Consider the following 21,498-nt stretch of genomic DNA (forward strand, 5'->3'; position numbering starts at 1 on the left):
AAAAAATTAGGATTTTTATTTGTAGACAAAGTACAGTATTGTAATATTCAAAGAGTGATTATACAGAACTAATGGCCACAAGAAGGTGATTCATAGTGGACAGAGCCACATCAACAACCCCCAGCCCTCTCTTTTTATTGTTTTAAACCCAAAATCCGAGATATTTCTACAAGCATTCTGATCAGTGTCACATAAGTTACCTGAGTTTATGTTCTTGATTTTATTCTATGCTGTCAGAAAAATCAGGGCCTGGATTACACAGTAATTATGAATACAAAATATATCTCAAAGGCAGAGGTAATAATACCTGTATTCTAGAGCTTTTAGTTTGTTTTTCTCCCTCCTCACCAGCAGAGACATGAAAATTCTTCTAAGTAAAGAAAAAAGGTACCTCCTCCACCAATCTGGTAGGAACACACAGGTTGAAAACTCAAGATTAACACCCCAAAAATATTAACAGTGGCAGACAGACATGATGCCTTATTTCCCCTCCTCCCTTATCTATCTGTTGGGTTTCAGAAAACACATTCAGCTTCAGGCTGCCATGAGCCAGGGAGACAAACAGAGCCTGACAAACAGGGAGCAGCACACACACACAGCTCGGGGTATTAACCAAAGGTCACCTTTGTGCTGATGCAGGGAAAACGAGCTGGAGCTTCCCAGCAGCTTCTCCTGGGTGAGGGATCTGCACAGGGTTCTGGTGGCTCCAGCAGCACCATGCAGGCAGCCATGGCAGCTCCCAACTGGCTGCAGAGCTCACTCTGCACAGGTTGGCCCTTTCAGCAGCTTTGGGGCTCTGTCAGCAGCCAGGGATCATCTCTGCCCTTCCACCCACACCCAAAGCAGAGCTTAACCTACTCCAGCAGGGCAGGAAAGTCTCACAGCACCAATATCAAAGCTGCTCTGCACCCTCCTCACCCTGGCACAGGGTGCCCAGAGAAGCTGTGGCTGCTCCATCCCTGGAGGTGCCCAAGGCCAGGCTGGATGGGGCTTGGAGCCTCCTGGGATAGAGGAAGGTGTCCCTGCCCATGGCAGAGGGTGGGATGGTTTTTAAGGTCCCATCTAACCTGAACCATCCCACAACTCCCTGATAAATGCCCTGACCAGGGCCAGTTCTCTGGGTATTGCACAGACACAGGGATGGTGGCCAGGACAAATGCACTGTCCCATTACAGACACAGGCTCACAGCTCCCAGCAGCCTCCTCAAACCCTCCTCTGCAGCACTGAATGGCCAAACACAGGTTCAAACACCCTCTCCTTCACTGCCAGCATCAAACACAGCCCAGAAAAGCTTCCCTAACCCAAATGTCAGGCAGCTGTCTCATTTTCACCTTTGTTAAATAATGCAATTGTCCCGGAAAGGGTTCTCCAGCCCAGCACACAAGCTGTCCTCCAAAGGGAAGGGAAGCACAGTGGGTATGCCAGGGCAGCAGGCAGCAGCAGTAAATAACCCTGAGCCTGCTTTGTTCCTTCATAAAATAAATGATTAATAGCCCAGGATAGTCAGTCTGCTTGAAAAGCTCAGGATTGCTGAAAACTTTTGATCAGTTCGATTCATTAACCTTTAAAACTGCCTCTAAGAGAGGCTTAAAATCTGAGGGAGAAGCATCATTTTAAACACTTCAATTTTATCCAGAGTTCCTTGCTTTTGACAAACTGAGAAAAGATAGAGACACTCTGCTCCTCTTTAGAGACACTCAGCATCAGTCAGGTGTCAAGGAAAAAATAACAAGGAGGAAAATAAAGTTGTTGTAGACAAACAACCCCATGGTCATCTTAAAATTCAAAACCAGTCAGGGCTACAGGGAGAAAATGACCCTTCTTTGTGATCCTTAAGCACTTGGCCATATGCAGGTGGCTTCCCAACTGTCTCTTTATTTCTTTTGCTTTTAATGCTAATAAAAAGGGAACCCAAACAGGGCACTCCATTCCCCAGACAATGCCCTGGGGGAGGGCAGGGAGTGTCACTTACATATCCCAAAAGTCTGACTCAGACAAATTACTTCTAGTTCACTTCCCCACGACACTCCTGCATTGTTCCAACACCTTGGCAGCAGAAGGGGCTCATCCCCAGCTATCTGCTCCCAGGAACAGCCAGGGGGGCTGATGTCATTAAGGAGCTGTCCCAATTACTTCCCTGGGGAAAGCAGTGACTTGCAGCTTAACGTCCTGGCCCAGCCCAGCAGGAAAACCAACGGTCAGCAGAGCCCCAGGGGCTGGGATCCCGGGAGGAGCTGGGATCCAGGGATGGCAGCTGCCCCCTGCAGCTCAGCCATGCCTTCCTTTGAGAGTCCCAAGAGAAAAAGGGAGTTTGGAACCAAGAAGTCATGGTCACTGCTGATTGAGACATTGGTTTTTGGCTGGGATTTATTTTCTAGTGAGGACACAGCAGTGTGAAAAGGTCAGGAGATGGGATTCTAGGGATGGCAGCTCCACTGCAGGCTCAGCCATGGCTTTCTTAGAAAAGGGACAGATTCCCAAGAGAAAAAGGGGGTTTTGAACCAAGGAGAAGTCATGGTCACTGCTGCCAGGCTGACTGAGACATTGGGTTTTGGCTGGGATTTATTTTCTAGTGAGGACACAGCAGTGTGAAAAGGTCAGGAGCTGGGATCCAGGGATGGCAGCTGCCCCTTGCAGCTCCATGGCAGGCTCAGCCATGGCCTTCTAAGAAAGGAAGAGATTCCCAAGAGAAAAAGGGAGTTTGGAACCAAGAAGAAGTCATGGTCACTGCTGCCAGGCTGATTGAGACATTGGTTTTTGTCTGAGATTTATTTTCTGGAGAGGACACAGCAGTGTGAAAAGGTCAGGAGCTGGGATCCAGGGATGGCAGCTCCACTGCAGGCTCAGCCATGGCTTTCTAAGAAAGGGAGAGATTCCCAAGAAAAACAGGAGTTTTGAACCAAGAAGTCATGGTCACTGCTGATTGAGACATTGGTTTTTGGCTGGGATTTATTTTCTGGAGAGGACACAGCAGTGTGAAAAGGTCAGGAAAGGCCACTGGTCCTTCCACAGCAGCCACAGTGGTACAAAGCCCAGCAGAGGAAGGTTATTCCACCTCTAAGGGAACCACAAGCTACAAATTTAAAAGATCAAAACCTTCTCAGAGACACCCAGCCCACAGCTTCTTTTGCTGCAATAATTACACATGGTCAAGGATTTGTGAGTTTAATAGTTTTAGGGAGCAGTTCCCAAGGCACAGCTGTCAGCTTTCTGAAATCCCATCAAAGCTTGCAGGAATTCAGCAATTTTAGCAGAATATAAATGCTCTTAGTTGGAACAATACTGAGGCTTCTGACAGAAAAACTGAGATGCTTCAAACACCTAACAGTGGTGGAAAGAAAGATTTTTATAAAGGAATCAGACCTCACCTGTAGCTTCAGCAATTTTTTGCATTGAATCTTTAGGCTTCTCTATACAGAGAAAAATATTTAATCAAAAGAAACAAACCAAATTCCTAATTTTACAGCTTTCATGGGGTCTGATAGATTCCAATTCAATTATTCAGTCCAAACTGTAACAGCAGCTAATTAGAAGTTAGCAATGAAATTAGAAGTTGAAGGGATGATAGAGAATTATTATGACAAAGAAGTATCTTGGTTTTTGGGCACCATTACATCATGGATTTGCATGGACAAAGAAAAATGGAAAAATAAAGAGCAAGGAGGACTCTGAATATGTGCAGCAGTAATAAAGGAGGTTAGAGGACAAGGAAAAATGACTTAAGAAGAAATTGAGATTTTTTTTCCACTCAGAAGCTCGCTGAAATTAAATGTACCATTTCACCTGTACCATTGAATAGGAGAAACTGCCAGAGCCTGGAGGGTAAAGAGTTCCAAGGATGATGAAGAGATCATCAGCAGGATTATGAAATGCCATGGGCAGGTCAGGGAAAAGCAGGTGGATACAGGGAAAGTGAACCAAACAGTCCCAACTGAGCCAAAAGGGAGCAGGGAATTTCATGATTCTCTTGGAAATTTCACCACATCAAAGCAGCGTGGCAGGAATTATTTCACTGCGCATCATTGAGTGAATTGTGTAGTGCTTTGCACTATGAGGAGTTTGATTTATTCATTGATTCATTAAACCAGTTTTTGTGCTTTCTCAGCTATCTTCTGCCATAACCCAGGGTGTGCTGCCCTGTCCTGGGGCTCAGCAGAGTGTTTTTGAGAGGAAGATAATTAATAAATTAATCCATTAAATTAATCCATTAAGCCTGCACAAACTACAGGTACAAAATCAGATTCAAATCTGGTTACAGCTGACACATTCCACTGCTGTGGAGGGCAGACTCTGGACCTCAGAGAAACCCTTGCCATGCTCCACCAAAATAAAATAAATAAAAGTGCTTGGGAAATGTTGCTCCCTTGGACACACAAAATCCCCAGCATGAGATCTGAGGCCTGGTCATAGAGGAGCCCAAGTTGTGTAACTGTTTTTGGTATTTAGTTCAAGCAGCTTTTAAAAGCTTTACAAACAAGTTTAAAATAATTACAGGGTATTCATTAGTGCACTTTATAGAGGCACAGATTCAGCCTAAGTGCAGGAAAGAAACCAAGCAAAAATAGTCTTTGCAGCCTGATTTACCAGGCTGGTACAAGACAATCCTAACAGTTCTAGTCTCACATTTTATTGTCTCCCTGAGGGAAAACTGCAAAGGAATTCTCTCAAGGAGCACATAACTGTCCTTACAATAGTTTACACAGGATTCTCAGCCATCTACAGCAATGAAGAAATGATGGCCCTGCTCTCAGAGCTCAGCAGGTCCCCCACTCCCTTCACCCTCAAACACACCACAGTGAGCACAGAAAAAACCACTTGTAAACATTCAGATGAGCCCTAGAACATGTTTTCATACTCTCCACTTTGTGTCAGGATGTCATTTTATAAATATATTTAGTTTTTAAAGAACAAACCCCAATGCCACACTTGTAGGGAAAATAAGGCCTCTTAAAAACAGACTGCAACAAGTTTCTGTGGGGGGTGAGCTTGCTCTAAAAGGAGCCAAAAAACTGATCAGAACATTCTGGCCTGCAGACAAGAGCCAACTCTGCTTGACAGATGTTAATTTTAAAAAATCACTGGTCAAAAGCAACAGAATACCTTTTACCCCAGCTGCTGGGAGGTCCCATCCCATTCCAAGGTGGTTTAGAGGGAAGCACCTACTTGCTGTCTGTCCTTTTGTTGTAAATGAGGAAGTCAGACACGTCGTGCCACACCTCACTGTCCTCGTACAGGTAGGTCATGGAGGACTGCAGGGAGGGCTGCAGTGTGTCCCTGTGGTATTCAAAGAGCCACAGGACTGTCCCCCACACCAGGGCAGCCAGCAGAGGGAAGGGATCCTGCCTGGGCTGTGGGATGTAGCCCTTCTCCACAGCCAGCCGGGCCAGCCCGAAGAGGATGCGGGACAGCAGGTACATGATGATCTGCAGAGGAGAAATGTGGGAATCCACAAAATCAGAGGGTTTTGGGAAAGCTGCAAAAGGCAGGCTTCAGAGACAGCAGAACTGTGATTAGAGCTAAGCAGCAGCCATGAGATTGGTCAGCAGAAAAATTATGCAAAAAGTAGAAAAGGACAAATAGAACAATGGTCTGTGTATTAACACTTGTCTAGAATAACTCCCTAAGCTACAGAAAAGTTTACCTAGTGAGATATTAGGAAGTTCTAAGCTTAATAATGGAGCTCTGTGCATTGTGCTTTAAGGCTTACAAGCAGGTATTGTATTTGAAATGAGCAAGCATTGTTTAACCAAAGGTACCTGTGCTTATAGTGGTTGGATGGAACTACTGTCAATGTGCTTTTGCTTTGTGTGATTGGTCAATAAACTTATAAAGTAAGTTGTAACATTAAGTTCTGGGTCTGCTGCCTGGGATGTGAGCTGGTGGCATCTTCCCATTGTCATAACCATGGAATGAGACTGATAATGGAAAATAAAACAGCTCAAGGCACGTTCCACAGCAGTCCTGTCCTGTTTGTGATTTGTACAGAGCCCCCAGCCAGCAAGAGAGAAACCCAGGGAGCGGGGTGAGAACTGAGCACAGCCACCTCCAGGGGCTCAGAAGTGACAACCCAGCCAGGAGGGACAGAACAGCTCCCCCAGCTCAAAGCAAACAGGCTGTCATTGCCCCTGTCAGCACTCTGCCAAAACTCTGTTTGTGTCTCCTGCAAGGCCTGCTGCTCTGATTTGGCAATCACAGGCTGCCTTTCCTGCAGCACTGCTGGGCAGTTGCACAACTTCTGTCTCTGCCCAGCTCATGCCACCTCAGATGGTGCTGATAGAACAGTCCTGCCAAGCAGGTGTGAGTTTGGACACAGCCTAACACCAGGCCTGGCTTAAATCGAGCACTTGGGATTAATCTGCAGCTCTGTGTTTTATTCCTTGCTTTGTGACTGTGTGTTAACAACCAGCTTTAAATCAAACACCCCCTGAGCAGCTTTCATCAGTTTAACCAGTTTAGTGTGAGTTTAACCAGTTTAGTGGTCAGTTTGGCCAGTTTAGTTGTCAAGTTTACCCAGTTTAGTTGCCAGTTTAGTGGTCAGTTCAGTGTCCAGTTTATCTGTCAGTTTAACCAGTTTAGTTGCCAGTTTACCTGTCAAATTAACCAGTTTAGTTGCCAGTTTACCTGTTAGATTAACCAGTTTAGTTGCCAGTTTAGCTGTCAAATTAACCAGTTTAGTTGCCAGTTTAGTTGCCAGTTTACCTGTCAGATTAACCAGTTTAGTTGCCAGTTTAGCTGTCAGATTAACCAGTTTAATGGTCAGTTTAGCCAGTTTAGTTCAGTGCAGCTCTAACTGATCAAGTTCTACACTCACAACACTTCAGGTGAAGAGTTTAACCCTGTGATGGCCAGACCAGGAACACACAGCAGTGACCACAGCTCAGGTGACAGGTGGGATAACCCCACAGCTTTGGGTTACCTGACTGCCTTCCTACAAACTCAGTGCAGCCCTGGAGGCAAACCTGGGCTTCCAGCACTGCAGCTGCCCACACTGCTCATGGAGACACACAACCACACCTGGGACTTGAGTGCAGAGCAGTCAAAACTGCAATTTGTGCAGAGAACATCATAAGAGAGCTCCTGTTTCTGGTCAGAACCACCAGAAATAGGTGCCCCCACTCAGTTCCCGGCACACCTCTTATTTTTCCTGGCCACAGAAACTTTCAGCAAGTGCCTTTACCTGGCTGTTGATGGGATTGTTGTCACCAAACACCAGCCAGCCCCCAATGCAGGCTGCAAGGAAGGAATGGAATGGGATTTTTTTCCCCTGCAGCCGGGACTGGGCTGCCAGGAGCCCCTTGTAGGTGAACACGAAATAAGCCAGGTTCCGGGAGTGGGTGTACGTGGCCTGGGCAATGGACTTCAGCTTCTCCCTGAAACTGAGGGAAAGAAACAATTATAGGAGAGAAAAGGCAAGATCCTGCACTCACTCACAGCCTGGGCATTGCACTCCCCACCTACACTGATGGTTTGGGCACCCCAGCAACGTCTTGGGAAGGAGGAGAAATTCCCTCATCAGAGCACAGCCCTGCCCAGACTGCAGATTGTGTTTCATTTTCCCTCTACTCAAACAGCCCTTTAAAAACTTTTTTATTGCTAAATGCAAACCTCTGGCTCTCAGGGAAAGGCACAATGTGCACTGTTACAGCCCAGGTTCCCATATTTCAACACAGCACAGAACATTGCTGTTGGCATCTGTTTATTCCCCTTCTGTCCTCATCAACCATTCCATGAGTGATTAAATCCCTCAATTATATATATTTGTGTGCATTTCACTATCAGGACAAGGCTCAACCATGGCTCACACTTTTCTGCTATTTAAACCCCCTACAAACATGGAAAACAGACAGCTGTGACGAAAACATTCTAAACAGCAACACAAAAATACAGATTTAGCGTTTGTACCTTCCACTCTTGAACAGGAAAGTCATCACCAGGGCGTGTGGGGCACGGATTTTGGCTCCATAACTGTAAAGGTCGACAAATATTTCACAGAGTTCGTTTTATACCATGAAATCATTGTATTTCAGACAAAAAAGGTTGTTTAGCCAAAAATCTATTACTTTTAAGCCAGCCCAGCAGCAGCAGCACAGCAAACCGGGAGGACCCGAGCAGGAGAGAGAACACACGCACCTCAGCAAGCCAGGCCCAAAGAGGACCCTAAATCCTCGGGCCCGAAGGGGACCCTCAACCCTCGGGCCCGAAGGGGACCCTCAACGCAGCCCAGGCCACCCCAACTACGGCTGCCTCCCCCTCACAGCACCCCCGCCACAGCACCCCGGGAGGGATGGAGACCCCGCGGCCCGGGCCCGGCACTCACACGGCGCCGTTGCGGAAGCCCTTGATGACGGCGAGCGCGGCGTGGTAGCGGCGCTGCTGCAGGAGCGCGTTGGCGGCACGGAGCAGAGCGCGAAACGAATCCCCACCATCCGCCATGGCCCCGCCGGCCATGGCACCCTGCCGCACGCCGCGTCCGGGGGCGCCGCCCTGCCCGCCGCTCCCATAGGCCCACACTCCTGTCAATCACGGCTCTCGGCCAATAAGCGGCACCACCTCACTCTCTCATTAGGGTGGAGAGTCTGTCCTGCAGCCAATGGGTGCCGAGCGAGGCGTCCCGCCCACCCGCTCCGTGAGGGCGGCGGGCGCCGCTGCGAGCCCGGCCCGGCACAGCCCGGTCATGGGCCGGGGGTCGTGGCCGCCGCGGCCGTGCCGAGAGCCCGAACGGGGCAGGGGCGGCCACCGGGCGGTCCCTGCCCGGTCTGCGCAGGCTGTTCCGCCGCGCCCCGAGTTGAACACAACCCCCCGCCCCCGGGGCCTCCCCCGCCTCTCCCGCGCTGTGGGCCCGTAGCGGGCGGCGGGCGCCCCTGGCGGCGCCGCTGCCGCCGCCGCTCCAAGATGGCGCAGGCGATCTTCGAGGCGCTGGAAGGTAACGGGGCCAGACCGGGGCCGCGCCGGGACCTCCCGGGCCGCGGCCACAGCCGGGGTGCGCGACCCCCGCTCCTCCGAGCTCCCCCTGTCCAGCACCGCCGCCGCGCGGTCGCGGAGCCGCGGCGGGGCCGCCCCGTGAGGCCCGGCCCGGCGCGGCGTGTGGCGCTCCCGGGAGCCCCGCGCTGTCTCCCGCGCTGCTGCTCCGCTGCCCGCACCGCAGGCACGGCTGCAGCCCCCGCCGCAGCCCGCGGCTCGCCACGCCGTCCGCGGCTCCCTGCGGCGCCACTGTCACCTCCGGTCCCCGGCCCTGTGTCACCTCCTGCCTGTGCGCCGCGGCATCCCCGAGCAGTGCCCTAAGCACCGGGCAGCCCTTGTTAACCACGGGCCCTGTGCTCGGTGCAACGCATCCCTACCCTGTGCCAGTGCCCGCCGGCCCGAGGCATTCCATGCCTTCCCGCCCCTGTCCCTGCTGCTCTGGGGCACCTCATCCCTACCCTGTCCCTGTGAGTGCTGCTCCTGGACACTCCATCCCCATCCTGCCCCTGCTGCTCCTGGACACTCCATCCCCATCCTGCCCCTGCTGCTCCTGGACACTCCATCCCCACACTGCTCCTGGATATTCCATCCCCATCCTGCCCCTGCTGCTCCAGCCCCTCTCACCGCATCCCTGCTCCTGTGCCCACCAGGGCATTCCCATCACCCCTGTCTCAGTGCCCAGGAAGCAGCACCAGCAGTGCCCAGGGCACTCTCACCACCCCTGCACCTCTGGTGTCCCTGCATGCTGGGGTCCCCCATCCTCCCCTTGCCCCAGGGCTCACACTGCCAGTCCCCCTGCTGTGCCATGCTCCGTGCCAGCCCCAGGGATAGTGCCTGGGTGGGTGCTGGCCCCTGCATGTGTGTTTTGAGGTGTGTGCTCTTGGCACAGCTGGGCAGTGCCTGTTGTGTGGGTGAACAGGCTGTGCTCGGATACATCTCGCTTCAGTGTTGGGACACTGTTACAGCCAGGTGCCGTTGAAGGATGAGGTGCCAAGCTGTGGCAGTCTCACATTGGGCTAGGGCGACCTTCTTTGGAGAGAAACTATTTCATAGGGATTGATTTTCTAAATTGGATTACAGATGTATTTTCCTTTACATGACAGCCCTGCTTGGAAGGTGTGACATTGGGATTGTTACCTGTGCTTTTGAATATCACCTGTGACCACAGCAGCAGAGAGAGGAGCAGAGAATAAATATTTTTTTCTCTATTTTGTCAGGTTACTCGGTGCATTTGCCAGCACCCCCGTGTAGAAACAGGTCCGTATTTCCTCTCTGCAATCAGCTCCTCATTGTGTTAGTTTCCCTGCAGCATTCAGGACAGCAAAGCTTTTTAGCAAATTGAAAAAGAGTGGGGGTTTTTTAAGCCTGCAGCAATTGGCAGCTTTTAGTGCCTGAGCTTGTTTGTTTTGTCTTGTTGATTGGATTACAAGTCGATGGTGACTTGGCATTCTTCGAGCAGCCTGGTCTCAGGGTGCTGCAGGGCACAGGTGCATTTTCACCTGTCACTGAAGCACCAGGTGCTCCTGTCAGAAAAAAAGGCTTTATCGCAGGGGTAAATTAGCACCTGAGTGACATGGACAGTCCTGCTTCATCTCCAGCTGAGGGAAATTTGAAAGGGAAGGAAAAAAGTACAGATCAGTAGTCCTGTGCTTTTATCTTGGCTTCCCCAAATCACTTTGGTTTTGTCAGGCTCTGGGCACCTCAGCTCCTGCTGCTGCCAGGAGAAAGGAGCTGGGATTTTTCACTTCCATGGCTGAAGAGCATCCTGCAGGCTGCTGCTGGCTGTAGGCAGGGCAGGATCGATCCAGAGCTTTCTCCTGGAGTCTGTGCATGGCTGTGACTGGCATCCATGTAACCAAGTAACTGCCAGCCTGCCTTCATGGGTTGTTAGCCATGTCCTCAGGGGTTTCCCTCTGGGCAGTGTGGTGGTGTGCAGTTCCTCAGTGAAGTGCAGGGGCTCTGAATTGCCAAATAAATATTTCTGTTGTCTTGGGCCATTTCTCTCCATCGAGAGGCTGAGTGCAACACTGACAATGTTGCTGCATCATTCTGTTCAGGTCTTGGCCTCTCCTGAGGCTTTTTCCTCCTTGTGGCATCAAGGCAATTGTTTGGCTTTTTTCCTTGGAAGATCTGACTCTGTGCCAGAAGGAAACCCAGTTGCCCAGTGCCAGGCATGCCAAGAGTGGCACTGTTTGTGCAGTCATGATTATCCCCATACTATACTTCACCTGAATTTTTGATCCTTCTTTTCCTCCTAGCTTATTTTTGCTGGAGAAGTGCTGCTCCATGCCACTGTGTGCTTTGGCTGTGCCATCAGAAGGCTGCAGCACTCCCTTTGCAGTTGCCCAGAGGTTCTTTGTGCAGAGGGAGGTGAATTTTAGAGCAGAGCTTTGGCTGGAGTGAGGAATCCTCCCAGCACTGTTCTGCCAGTGGGGCTGAGCTGCAGGGCTGCCTCCAGCTCTCCCTGCAAGCCAGGGCTTGCTGAACTGGACCTGCAGCTTTGCTGTGCCTCTGATCTGTGTGAAAGGCTTCCCATAGGCATGGTGGGAATTTGATGGGTGTGATGTGCTGGGATCTGCTGCCTTCCAGCAGCTGCTTGTGCCCTTGGAGGGTGGTGCTCTGCTCTCTCCCAGGGACACGAGCAGGGGTTGCAGCATCTCCTCAGTGAAAGGATGAGAAAGGTGTTCACAGAATCTTAATGTGACATACAGGAGAAATGAGTATTTAGAGTATCTTTAAAAGCCTGTAGTTTATTTGGGTATTCCCCACCATGAAGGTAACATTCCAGTTGTTCAGGAGAAATTTTAGGAGAGGAACTTGGGGTGGTGGATGCTCCTGCTCTGCTGGTCCCTTATGCTGTGATGCTGTTTCACTGTCTTTCCTGCTGCTGTCTGCTGAGCAACCTCCCCTCATCTCAGCACAGTCCTCACCTCACTGCTTTAGGAGTGCTCAGACCCATTGATTTTCCTTTCCTGTGGCACATAATTCTGAGTTCAGAGCTTTGCTCTTTTGTTTTGCAAAGACCTGGAAGTGAAAAATTACCTAAGAACCCTGCAGCTTTCTTCTCTCCTTTAATCCACAAGATCTATTGTACAACCTTGCTGTGCCATTTGCTTCCTTTGTGAGTTCTGTGTCATAAGAGTGATAGGAAGGAGTGGTAAAAATCACCCCTTTTTGCTCTTTTCCTCCCAAAATCAGGTTGTCCTTTGTGTCTTTACATTCAATTTCTAAATAGAGTGTGTCATGCTTAATCCACAATTCCATGCTGCTGGCCCGGTTGTCTCCTTAGATGAGCAGTCCCAATCTTCTGTATTTATCTGGAATATTTTAAAACGTTTTAGCTGTAGTGAAAAATGTTTGTGCCAAAGCAAGTAAGCTGATTCTAACAACAAATCTGACTGGGTGTGTGTGCCCTGTGTCTGATCAGATGTGGTCATGCTGGCCTTGGCAGCAGGGAGGCATTTGTGACACTGCTGCTGGGAGAGCTACTGCACACAAGGATTTTGTCTGCCCTGAGCTCGGTGTCTGTGCTGCATCCCTGGGCAGTTCCACCCAGGCCTCTGCCCTGTGACATCCCCACACTCCTGTGACATTCTCAGCTCTTTTCATACCCAGGGTGACAAGCATCTTTCCTCTCTGCAGCAGGTGCCTGAAACCAAACCCCCTGTTGGCTTTCCCTGCCCTTCTTCCCTTCTCTTTTTGCACCAAAGGACTTTGGAAGACAGGTGGGGGTGTTGCTGTTGTGTGGTAGTTGGTGCTGTGGGGTAGAGGGTGAGAAGGTGACAGTGGCTCAGGAGGAGGCAGCAGCAGCTGGAGGGTGTTTCAGGAGTGAGCTCCCAGTGCCCAGACACCCCTGTGTGGCTGTGTTCAGTTCACCATCCATGCTTGTGTCTCCTTTCAGGGATGGATAACCAGACAGTGCTGGCTGTGCAGTCCTTACTGGATGGCCAAGGAGGTGTCACGGACCCGTCTGCTCCCAGTGTCAACTCCTCCACCGCCATCCAGCCCATGGGTGAGTCCTGCTGGCACTGGGACAGAGGACAGGGCAGGAGGGCTGCACAGCTCCCCTGCACAGCTGGCACAACAGCTGGGTGTGGAGGATACTGCTGTGAGTGTTGTGAGCCCTCAGCAGGACCAGACTGAGCAGGAGGAAGGGACAAGTGCCCAAACGAGCAGTGATGTCTTTGGAGACAGTCATGACTACAGACTTGACCTTGAGCTTCCAATAAAGACACAAAGGGAGGGGGAAGCCACTGTCCCCACATCTAGTGCCTGTTACTGTTCATGTTTTTTATTTAATATCCACTCCTTCTCCTCTAGAGATGCTCAAGTGCTCCAGTCCTGCAACATCTCTGTGTTAATGAATATGGGAACTGGTCATTTTTGTGCATGTGGACCCTCACAGTGCTGGAATAGAATGTGTTGGGTGGATGGGGGGTTGTCCCCCAAGGAGTTACAGTCTGTGTCCCCAAAAATGATCAACTTCAGGTTGTGACTCAGACAGGGGAACAGCCTTGTGAGTCTGCTGGATGGAGTGCAAATGGTGTGTGGTTTGCTAACGCTGCAGATTTCAGCTGGGACATGTAACTGGGTTGTCTTCTTTCTGCTTCTAATGTCAGGCATAGGTGCCAAAACCCAGCAGTGTTGTGGAGGGGTGTTAGGACACAAGCTGACAGTGACTCTGTGCCCTTATCCAAGGTACTTCTTGTGCTTTGTGCAGTCTGAGTAAAAAAATCTGCCTCAGGCAGCATAATGCTGATGCTTTGGAAGGAACTGCTTTGACTAAAAGCAGAGGGTGCTACAGGAGCAAGGTTGGTTGTTCTGTATTTGGGGTGAGAAGACAGACAGTGGGATTAGTGTGTCCCAGGGAGACAGTGGGGTTTGTGTATGGGAGCAGGGCTAAGATGGGCTCAGTCACATCACTTAGTTTTAGGGAGAAGAGGATGGACAGCTTGGCCCTTGCAGCTGCTCTCTCCTGACAAGGATGTCCTCAAGGTGCTGAGATCCAAAGGTGGGTGCTGGGTGGAGCACTGGGGAATGCAGAAGGCCTGAATCTCTGCTCTTCCTCATTGCAGATGACGAAGACGTGTTCCTGTGTGGGAAGTGCAAGAAGCAGTTCAACTCCCTGCCTGCCTTCATGACCCACAAAAGAGAGCAGTGCCAGGGCAGTGCCCCATCCCTCTCCTCAGTATCTCTGGCCACCAACAGCGTGTACACCCCGTCCATCACCTCAGTGCAGCAGGCTCCCAGTGCTGCCCGCCAGGTACCGTGCTGCAGGCACAGGCTCTGTGCTCTGCTGCTGGGATTTGGGGCTGGGGGTGGACATCAGTGGTGTCTCATGACTAGGAGGCTCAGCTGTTGTCCTTTTGTTGGCTTTTCACCTCATGGTTAAAGTGGGGCCCTCTGCAGTGAGGTGACACAGCAGGAGTGTCTGACAGGCTTTTTTCAGGACAGGACAGAAGGGGTTTCGTGTTCTGTCTGTGCTGCAGCCAGACCTTGGCTCTACTGAACAGCCCCAGTGTCAGAGCCTGGCCACAAGCTTGGGTGCACTCTCACAGTGCTCTTGCTGTCCCCTGGGCTGTGGTCTGGCTCATGGGCAGACGTGGAGCAGCTTTGTTCCTGCATCCCTTCTCTCTCACTCTTGCAAATAAGCCCATGTAATGTGGTGTGATGCCTGCTGGGGGAATATCCCCTCTGGAGTAATTCTCATTCCCTAGAGAATCCTCCAGTGGGAGTCCCTGGTGCATGACACGTAATGTGCCTGCAGTTGTGGCTTCCAAAGTGATTTCAAACCAGCTGCTTTTTGCAAGTTAATGTAGTCCCAGTGGATGGTGCTTCTTCGCAGGGCTGTAAACACAGGTTATTTACTGCCAAGAAATTCAACAGCCTCCCTCATCTGCTATAACCTGAGTCCAGTCAGAAGAGATGAGCTTGACCTTCACCATCTAAGCCAGAGCAGCCTCCCTGAGTTTTCCACCTTCCCTTGCTGGGGCAAGCACCCAGGAGAGGCCTGAACTTGTCCATGACCAGTCTGTCCTGCAGATCTTGTTTAATAACCCCTGATTTGACTTGCAGCCAGTGGCCACTTCCTGAGCCACTGTGATATTTTTTTCCTCCTTTCTGAAGAACATTTGTGGAGCTAAGAACTCCCACAGACTCAGCAGGAAGCTACAGATAGTTACTGTGGCTCACTGCTGACCAGAGGCAGTGAAAGCAGAGACCCTGAGGCTCAGGAAAAAGCATTGTCATTGTGTTTTGGGTATTGTTTTGTCCTGTTGCTGGTTAATAGTGTATCTTTCTTTTCTTTCAGCAAATCTCTACGTACATCACAGTTCCCCCATCCCCTCTGATTCAGACCCTGGTGCAGGGGAACATCTTGGTCAGTGACGAGGTGCTGATGTCAGCCATGTCTGCTTTCACCTCCTTGGACCAGCCCATGCCAGCAGTGCAGCCCCCAGTGCAGGTAAGGGGCACGTGTGGATCCAGGGAGTCACGGGCAAAGCTCCCCCAATTCCAACCCCTTGGCCATGGGAGTGACACCTTCACTAGGCCAGGTTGCTCCAAGCCCTGTCCAGCCTTGACCACTTCCAGGGATACTGCCCACACTGCTGAGGATGCCTCCCAGAGCTGCCAGTGCCCTCAGCTGGGTCACGTTTGGCTTCTCATGCACCAACACTCCCAAGTCCTTCCCCTCAGGGCTGCCCTCAATCCATTCAGTGCCCATCTGTGCTTGGGATCGCCGTGACCTGACCCAGGTGCAGCACTTTGCATTTGGTCTGGTTGAACTTCCTGAGGTTCACACAGACACACCTCTCAGTCCTGTCCAGATCCCTCTGGATGCCCATTCCTTCCCTCCAGTGTTTGGACTGCACCACACAGCTTGGTGTTGCTCACAAACCTGTTTGTTGCTGGATGCTCAGATCTTTGTAATGTGGTCTCTTCAGCTTTTTTTAAGCCCTCATATCATGATTGGCTTCCAGGGCCCTTGTCAGCTTACTCCATGGATTCCTCTCCTCCTGGGAGCTTTGTTTGGGCTTTCCCCAGGCTGGCTGGGCTGTACACGCTCTCCATGCTCTGAAAATATTCCTTGTAACCAGAAGGATTAAAATCTTTAAAAACAAATCAATAAAAGCAGTGGGACTTGAAGGCTGGGTTTTGGAGGAGGCAGTGTGTACCTGCAGGTCATTCCAGCCTCCAGACACTGTGGTCCAACCTGCCAGCTGGATGTGCTGTGGTGTGCCAAGACATCCCCGCTGGTGCCGCAGGCAGATTGGGATGGGGAATGTGTGAGGGGGCAGCCCCTCAGCTCGTGGCTGCTGCATTTCCAACGTGCCGTGTCTCTCTGCTTGCAGAGCAGCATGAGTATGCACGCCGGGGCTGGCTACCTGTCCCAGCCCCCTCCGCCGCCGCCGCCCCCGCCGCCGCCCCCTCCGCAGCCCCCGCCTCCCCCGCCGAGCCTGGCGGCTCCCGGGCAGCCCGGCGGCGGCGGCGGCGTGGTGGAGGTGTACAGTGCCCCTGCTCCCATGGCAGCATCCAGCACCGTGGAGATCCAGACCCTGGGCATGCAGCCATACCCGCCCATGGAGGTAAGGCTGCTCCTAAGGATCTGTCCTCAGAGAATCACAGAATGGGTTGGGTTGGAAGGGATCTTAAAGCTCATCCCCTGCCTTGGGGATGGACACCTCCCACTGGATCAGATTGCTCCAAGCCCCATCCAATCTGGCCTTGAGGAATGTGGAATTGCAGTGTGGGAAGATGGGCTAGGTTATTTGACAACAATTATCTTCTCTGGGAGAAGGCAGCAAACAAGAGATCAGTAAGATGATGAGGATTCTGAGAACAGGAGAAACAGCCAACAGAGACAGAGGACTGGCACAGGCTTAGGAGACCTGAACACTTGTTTCTGGCCGAGGGATGCCTGCATATGCTGGGAGTGAGAGGTGAGAGCCTCACCTTCTGTAGAAGCACAGAGCATCACACTGCACACTTCAGCTTATGTGGAGGGAAAAATCCAGTCTAAATCTCAATGAGCTTGTCAAGGTGGCTTTTGCTAAAGAATGGCACAGGCAAGGTGTGGATTTACTGGTGGATCAGCTGTTTGCAGTCTCTGCATTTGCACTGCCCTTCACAACAGGAGCTGCTGGGTGTGGCTGAGGTGTGGCATCCTTACCTGTGTAACTGGAATCTGATCTGGAAGTGCCAGTGGACAGGAATGGATGGAGATGTTGGCTAAATAATGGTCTGTGTTAATTTATCAGAGTGGGCAGCAGAAATGCCTTTAAATTGTCACCCCAGACTCATCACTCTGTCTCTTAAGTGTTCTTTCCTAATCCTGCTGCTGTCATAAACAGCTGTGCTTTGGCACCTGGAGTTTCCTTGTGCCTTCCTTTCCTTCTGCAGTCCTGCCAGGACAGGCAGCAGGACCTGGAGATCCCTGCTTCAGGACTGGTGTGAACCCACAGGGTCAACAGTGACCCTTCTGGTAACCTGCTCCAGAGGGATAAGAAACTCTTCCAGGCATGAGACATAGATGGGGCACAAGACAGCTCCTCAGAGTGTTTCTTTGCTGCCCTGTTCCTGGTGTAATAACTTCTGAATGCTTTTGATGTTCAGCAGGAGAGTTCCACATTGTGCAGGGTGTCAGTTTTGGTTAGAGAGACATTGTTGGCCTGGTGAACCAGAAATTTGATCCAGTTTAGCAGAAGAAAAGTCAACCCAACTGCAGCCTGGTGTGGGCAGAGATGGAAGTTAGGGCATGGTATAATTCTCTGTAGCAAACACGTTCCATTGATGAACTGCTCTCTCACAGGTACCAAGCCAGTGTGTGGAAAGCCCAGTGTACCCCTCTCCCCCTGTGTACAGCCCTGGGAAGCAGGGCTTCAAGGCCAAGAGCACCAGTGCTCCCACCCCCCTGAGCAGTGCAGGAGGAGGCTCTGTGGTTGGTTTTGATTCCCCTGCTGCTGCCAAAACTCGCCGCTGCAAGAACGAGAGTGGGCTGCAGGAAGGTGAGTCCCCTCCAGCACCTTCCCTGTGGGTCACTGGGCTTGTCCTGAGTGGGCTGCAGGAAGGTGAATCCCTTCCAACCCCTGCCCTGAGGGTCACTGCGCTTGTCCCAGCTGGGCTGCTGAGCCATGGGCTCCCTGAGGGGTGGCATTGGCTGTGCAGCTCTGGAAGGGGAACACAAGGCCTTGCATGAAATTGGTGGATGACCTTAGGGGTTTCACAGCAGAGACAGAGCTGAGGCCCTTCCTCTCACTCATGCTGTGTCTTTTCCCAATGCCCAGAGCACCTTTAAGGCTGGTGCTTTGTAGCTGGAAAGGTCCCTGGAAGGCAATGGTTGTTGCCTGAGGGGATGCCCTCCCCAGCAGACTGCACTGCTCAGGATTTGTAGAGTTGTCTCAGGCTGTGTTAATGAATGTTTGTGCCCAGTCTGGCCAGGCAGATCTTATCTTCCTATAAGCTCTTTATTGGTCCTGAGCAGTCATGTCCTGAGGTGAGGGCCCTGTGAGGCTGTGGGGACAGGACTGTGCCTAGTGATCTCATTCCTGTGTGTGCTCTTCCTTTCAGGCAAACCCAAGTCCCCCAAGCTGAAATGCACATACTGTGACAAGGCCTTTACCAAGAACTTTGACCTGCAGCAGCACATCAGGAGGTAACAGTGCCCTGCCCTGCACACAGCAGAGTGACTGGGCTGGAGCAGGGCACAGCTCTGCTGAGGGAGTCTGTGCAGCCCAGTTTATGTCCCAGAATCTGTGCTGCAATGGGAGGGATTCTTCATGCTTCTCACCCCAGGATACCTTTTCCTCAGTGACTGGAATGAAGGCTGTATCATGGATGTAATCTTCATGCTGATTATGAGCTGGGACTGGAGGCTTATTTTCCTTGTTGATGAGACCTTGACAGCCAAACCTCTTGTCTGATCACTGGAGTAGCAGCATTCTCACTGCTTGCCTCTGCCCTTCCCTTTCCTCTCCCTCCCTAGCAAGTTGCAGCCTTCCTGTTTGCTGCTGTTAGCAAAGTGTAAGCCAAGCTCGGTGTCTGTACAGGGAGCTCTAATCACAGAGCTTTTCCCTGGCAGGAGGAAGCTGAAATCTGCAGAGTTCTTTCCCTCAGTGGAGTCATCTGGACTCAGAACTGATGGGAAGGAACAAGTGGTGGTTTTTGCACCTCTTCCCAGCCTGGACTCTTACTTTCTCTTGAAGCAGAAGGGCGGAGTAGAAAAACCTTTTTTGCTGTGGACAAAGGAGAGCACATTTGGGCAGATACGGGGGCTGCAAGCTAGAAAAGATGTATGCAGGAGAGAGAAGGGTGACAGGGAAGGAAAAGCTTGTAACCTTAAGAAAGTGATGAAGTCCCCAAGGTCTGTGCAGGGACCCTGATGTTGCTGCAGATCTGTTTTCCTCTCCTGCTTCTTCCTTTGATCCCCTGTCATTCCCAGACCACAGGTGTTTTGTCTGTGCACCAGCCTCATTTCCCCAGGCCTCTCACAATGCACCTCCTCTGGTGAATGAGGTCTCAAAGCCTTGTTTGGTGGGTCCAGGTGTGATCTGCCAAACCAAGTGCTGGCAGATCTGGGGACACTGTCCTTGTCCCCCCACAGGCTGTGCCTGGGGGCTGCCTCCTGTCTCCACCACTGCTGACCTGGTACCTTGTCCTTCAGTCACACAGGTGAGAAGCCCTTCCAGTGCATCGTGTGTGGCCGTGCCTTTGCTCAGAAGTCCAACGTGAAGAAGCACATGCAGACCCATAAGGTGTGGCCTCCAGGGCTGGGCTGCACCATCTCCCGCAACTCCATCACTGTGCAGGTCATGGCCCTGAACCCCAGCCAGCCTGAGGACGAGGAGAACACAGGTGTGGTACCTGGGCACGGTGTGTGTGGGGCAGAGCACTGGTGTGAGGAGGCTGCAGGTCGCTGCACCTCCACAGGGAGGGAGAGGAGCTGTGTGTGCTGTCTGCATTCCTTGGTAGTGTTTAGCATCTCACACCAGGAGAGGCATTTGCTCAGCTCCAGCTGGAAGCTGCATCATTTTATACCCCCATGGTGGGTTCAGGTGCTGCTGGAGACAGGGGCTCCAGACTCTGTCCCAGTATGTGCATAAACAGGGCCAGGTGTCTTCTCCTTCTCACTCCCTGGCAGTACAGCTTTGGCAGTGCACAAGCCACACCTGGCAGCTCTGCCCCAGGGGACACACAGCTGCTGGTTTAGGATAGCCCAGTGCTCTGGCTTTGCACTGTGCAGGTCTGGATCTGCCCATAGTGGCCACCTGTAAATACTTGAGGCAGAGAAGAGCTCCTTGCTGGTGTCTGGGTGCCTTTTCTGCTGGTGGCATCTAGGGGAGGGAATGCAGTGGCAATGTCATGTCTAGGACAACTGGAACTCTGTTTGTATGCATCCTGGACTGTGAACCACTGGCTGGATCTTACCTCCTGTCTCCTGGCGCTGGTTCACTGGTGGAGGCTGTGGTGGTGTTTGCAGGGGTTTTAGGATGAGGGAAAAGACAAGAATATTAACTCTGTTTTAGAAGGTTTGATTTATTATATTATGATATATATTATATTAAAACTATACTAAAAGAATAGAAGAAAGGATTTCATCAGAAGGCTAGCTAAGAATAGAAAAGGAATGATAACAAAGGTTTGTGATTGACTGAGACAGTCTGAGACAGCTGGACTGTGATTGGCTATTAATTAGAAACAACTACATGACACTAATTACAGATCTACCTGTTGCATTCCACAGCAGCATATAATTATTGTTTACATTTTGTTTTTGAGGCCTCTCGGCTTCTCAGGAGAAAAAATCCTATCGAAAGAATTTTTCATGTCTGTGACAGGAGGCCTTTTCTGACTGCTCCACAGAGCACAGTTATATCCCTGGAAAAAGAGAATGGGCTAGGGAGGGGAAGATGGAAGGGTCAGAGCCCTTAATAATCTGTCAACAAATTTTAAACAACCCTGTTAGTGAGATTCATGTGATCTGAAGAGCCTGTCTTTGAAAGGGAGGAGGGCCTGGCCTGGTGTGTGCTGGCAGCACAGGGCTTGCAGAGCAGCTTGCAGAGCTGTCTCATGGCAGGCTGGGACTCTCTCTCCCCAGGACTGCCCCCCAGGAACACGGTGCCCCCGGCCCAGGAGCTGAGCCCCTTGGAGGAGAGCGAGGCGGCCAAGCTGGAGGCCAAGCAGGTTGTCCTCATTGACAGCTCCTACCAGTGCCAGTTCTGCCCCAGCAAGTTCAACACCTACTTCCAGCTCAAGTCACACATGACACAGCACAAGAATGAGCAGGTAGGGACAGAGGGTGCCTGGCTGGGTGGCAATATTGTGATTGGCTCCATATAATGTGTTTTCAGGGTTTGACCTGAGCCTTTTGATCTGTAGAGCTGCCAGTTCTTCACATGCAGCTCAACTCTCAGGGTTGTAACTGTGTGGCTGGGTGGCTTTGGAAACTCCTTTGAAAACTGAGTGAGAAATTCAGAAAGAAGGTTTGGGTGGCTAGAGAGGAAGCAAAGAAGTGAAGTGTGTCCAGTTCTGGGCCCTTC

The 21,498-nt window shown here is 51.3% G+C and overlaps 2 protein-coding genes across 2 annotated transcripts in view; one reads left to right on the forward strand and one right to left on the reverse strand.

The window, feature by feature from the left end:
- PXMP4 (peroxisomal membrane protein 4) lies at positions 1-8,641 on the reverse strand. Its single transcript, XM_030963365.1, has 4 exons — positions 8,319-8,641; positions 7,904-7,966; positions 7,179-7,377; positions 1-5,424 (listed from the first exon to the last, which is right to left on the reverse strand). The coding sequence occupies exons 1-4, from the start codon at positions 8,447-8,449 to the stop codon at positions 5,161-5,163; spliced, it is 657 nt and encodes a 218-aa protein (XP_030819225.1). The 5' UTR covers positions 8,450-8,641; the 3' UTR covers positions 1-5,160.
- The window catches only part of ZNF341 (zinc finger protein 341), a 21,826-nt gene continuing 8,965 nt past the window's right edge, over positions 8,638-21,498 (forward strand). Inside the window, exons 1-9 of the mRNA XM_030963364.1 lie at positions 8,638-8,924; positions 12,864-12,974; positions 14,038-14,225; positions 15,273-15,425; positions 16,315-16,548; positions 17,772-17,967; positions 18,530-18,614; positions 19,623-19,813; positions 21,057-21,244. Coding sequence (XP_030819224.1) covers positions 8,894-8,924; positions 12,864-12,974; positions 14,038-14,225; positions 15,273-15,425; positions 16,315-16,548; positions 17,772-17,967; positions 18,530-18,614; positions 19,623-19,813; positions 21,057-21,244 — 1,377 coding nt within the window. The 5' untranslated portion in view covers positions 8,638-8,893. The remainder of the gene's footprint in view (positions 8,925-12,863; positions 12,975-14,037; positions 14,226-15,272; positions 15,426-16,314; positions 16,549-17,771; positions 17,968-18,529; positions 18,615-19,622; positions 19,814-21,056; positions 21,245-21,498) is intronic.

This window comes from Camarhynchus parvulus, chromosome 20, assembly GCF_901933205.1.
Source record: "Camarhynchus parvulus chromosome 20, STF_HiC, whole genome shotgun sequence".
NCBI lineage: Eukaryota > Metazoa > Chordata > Aves > Passeriformes > Thraupidae > Camarhynchus > Camarhynchus parvulus.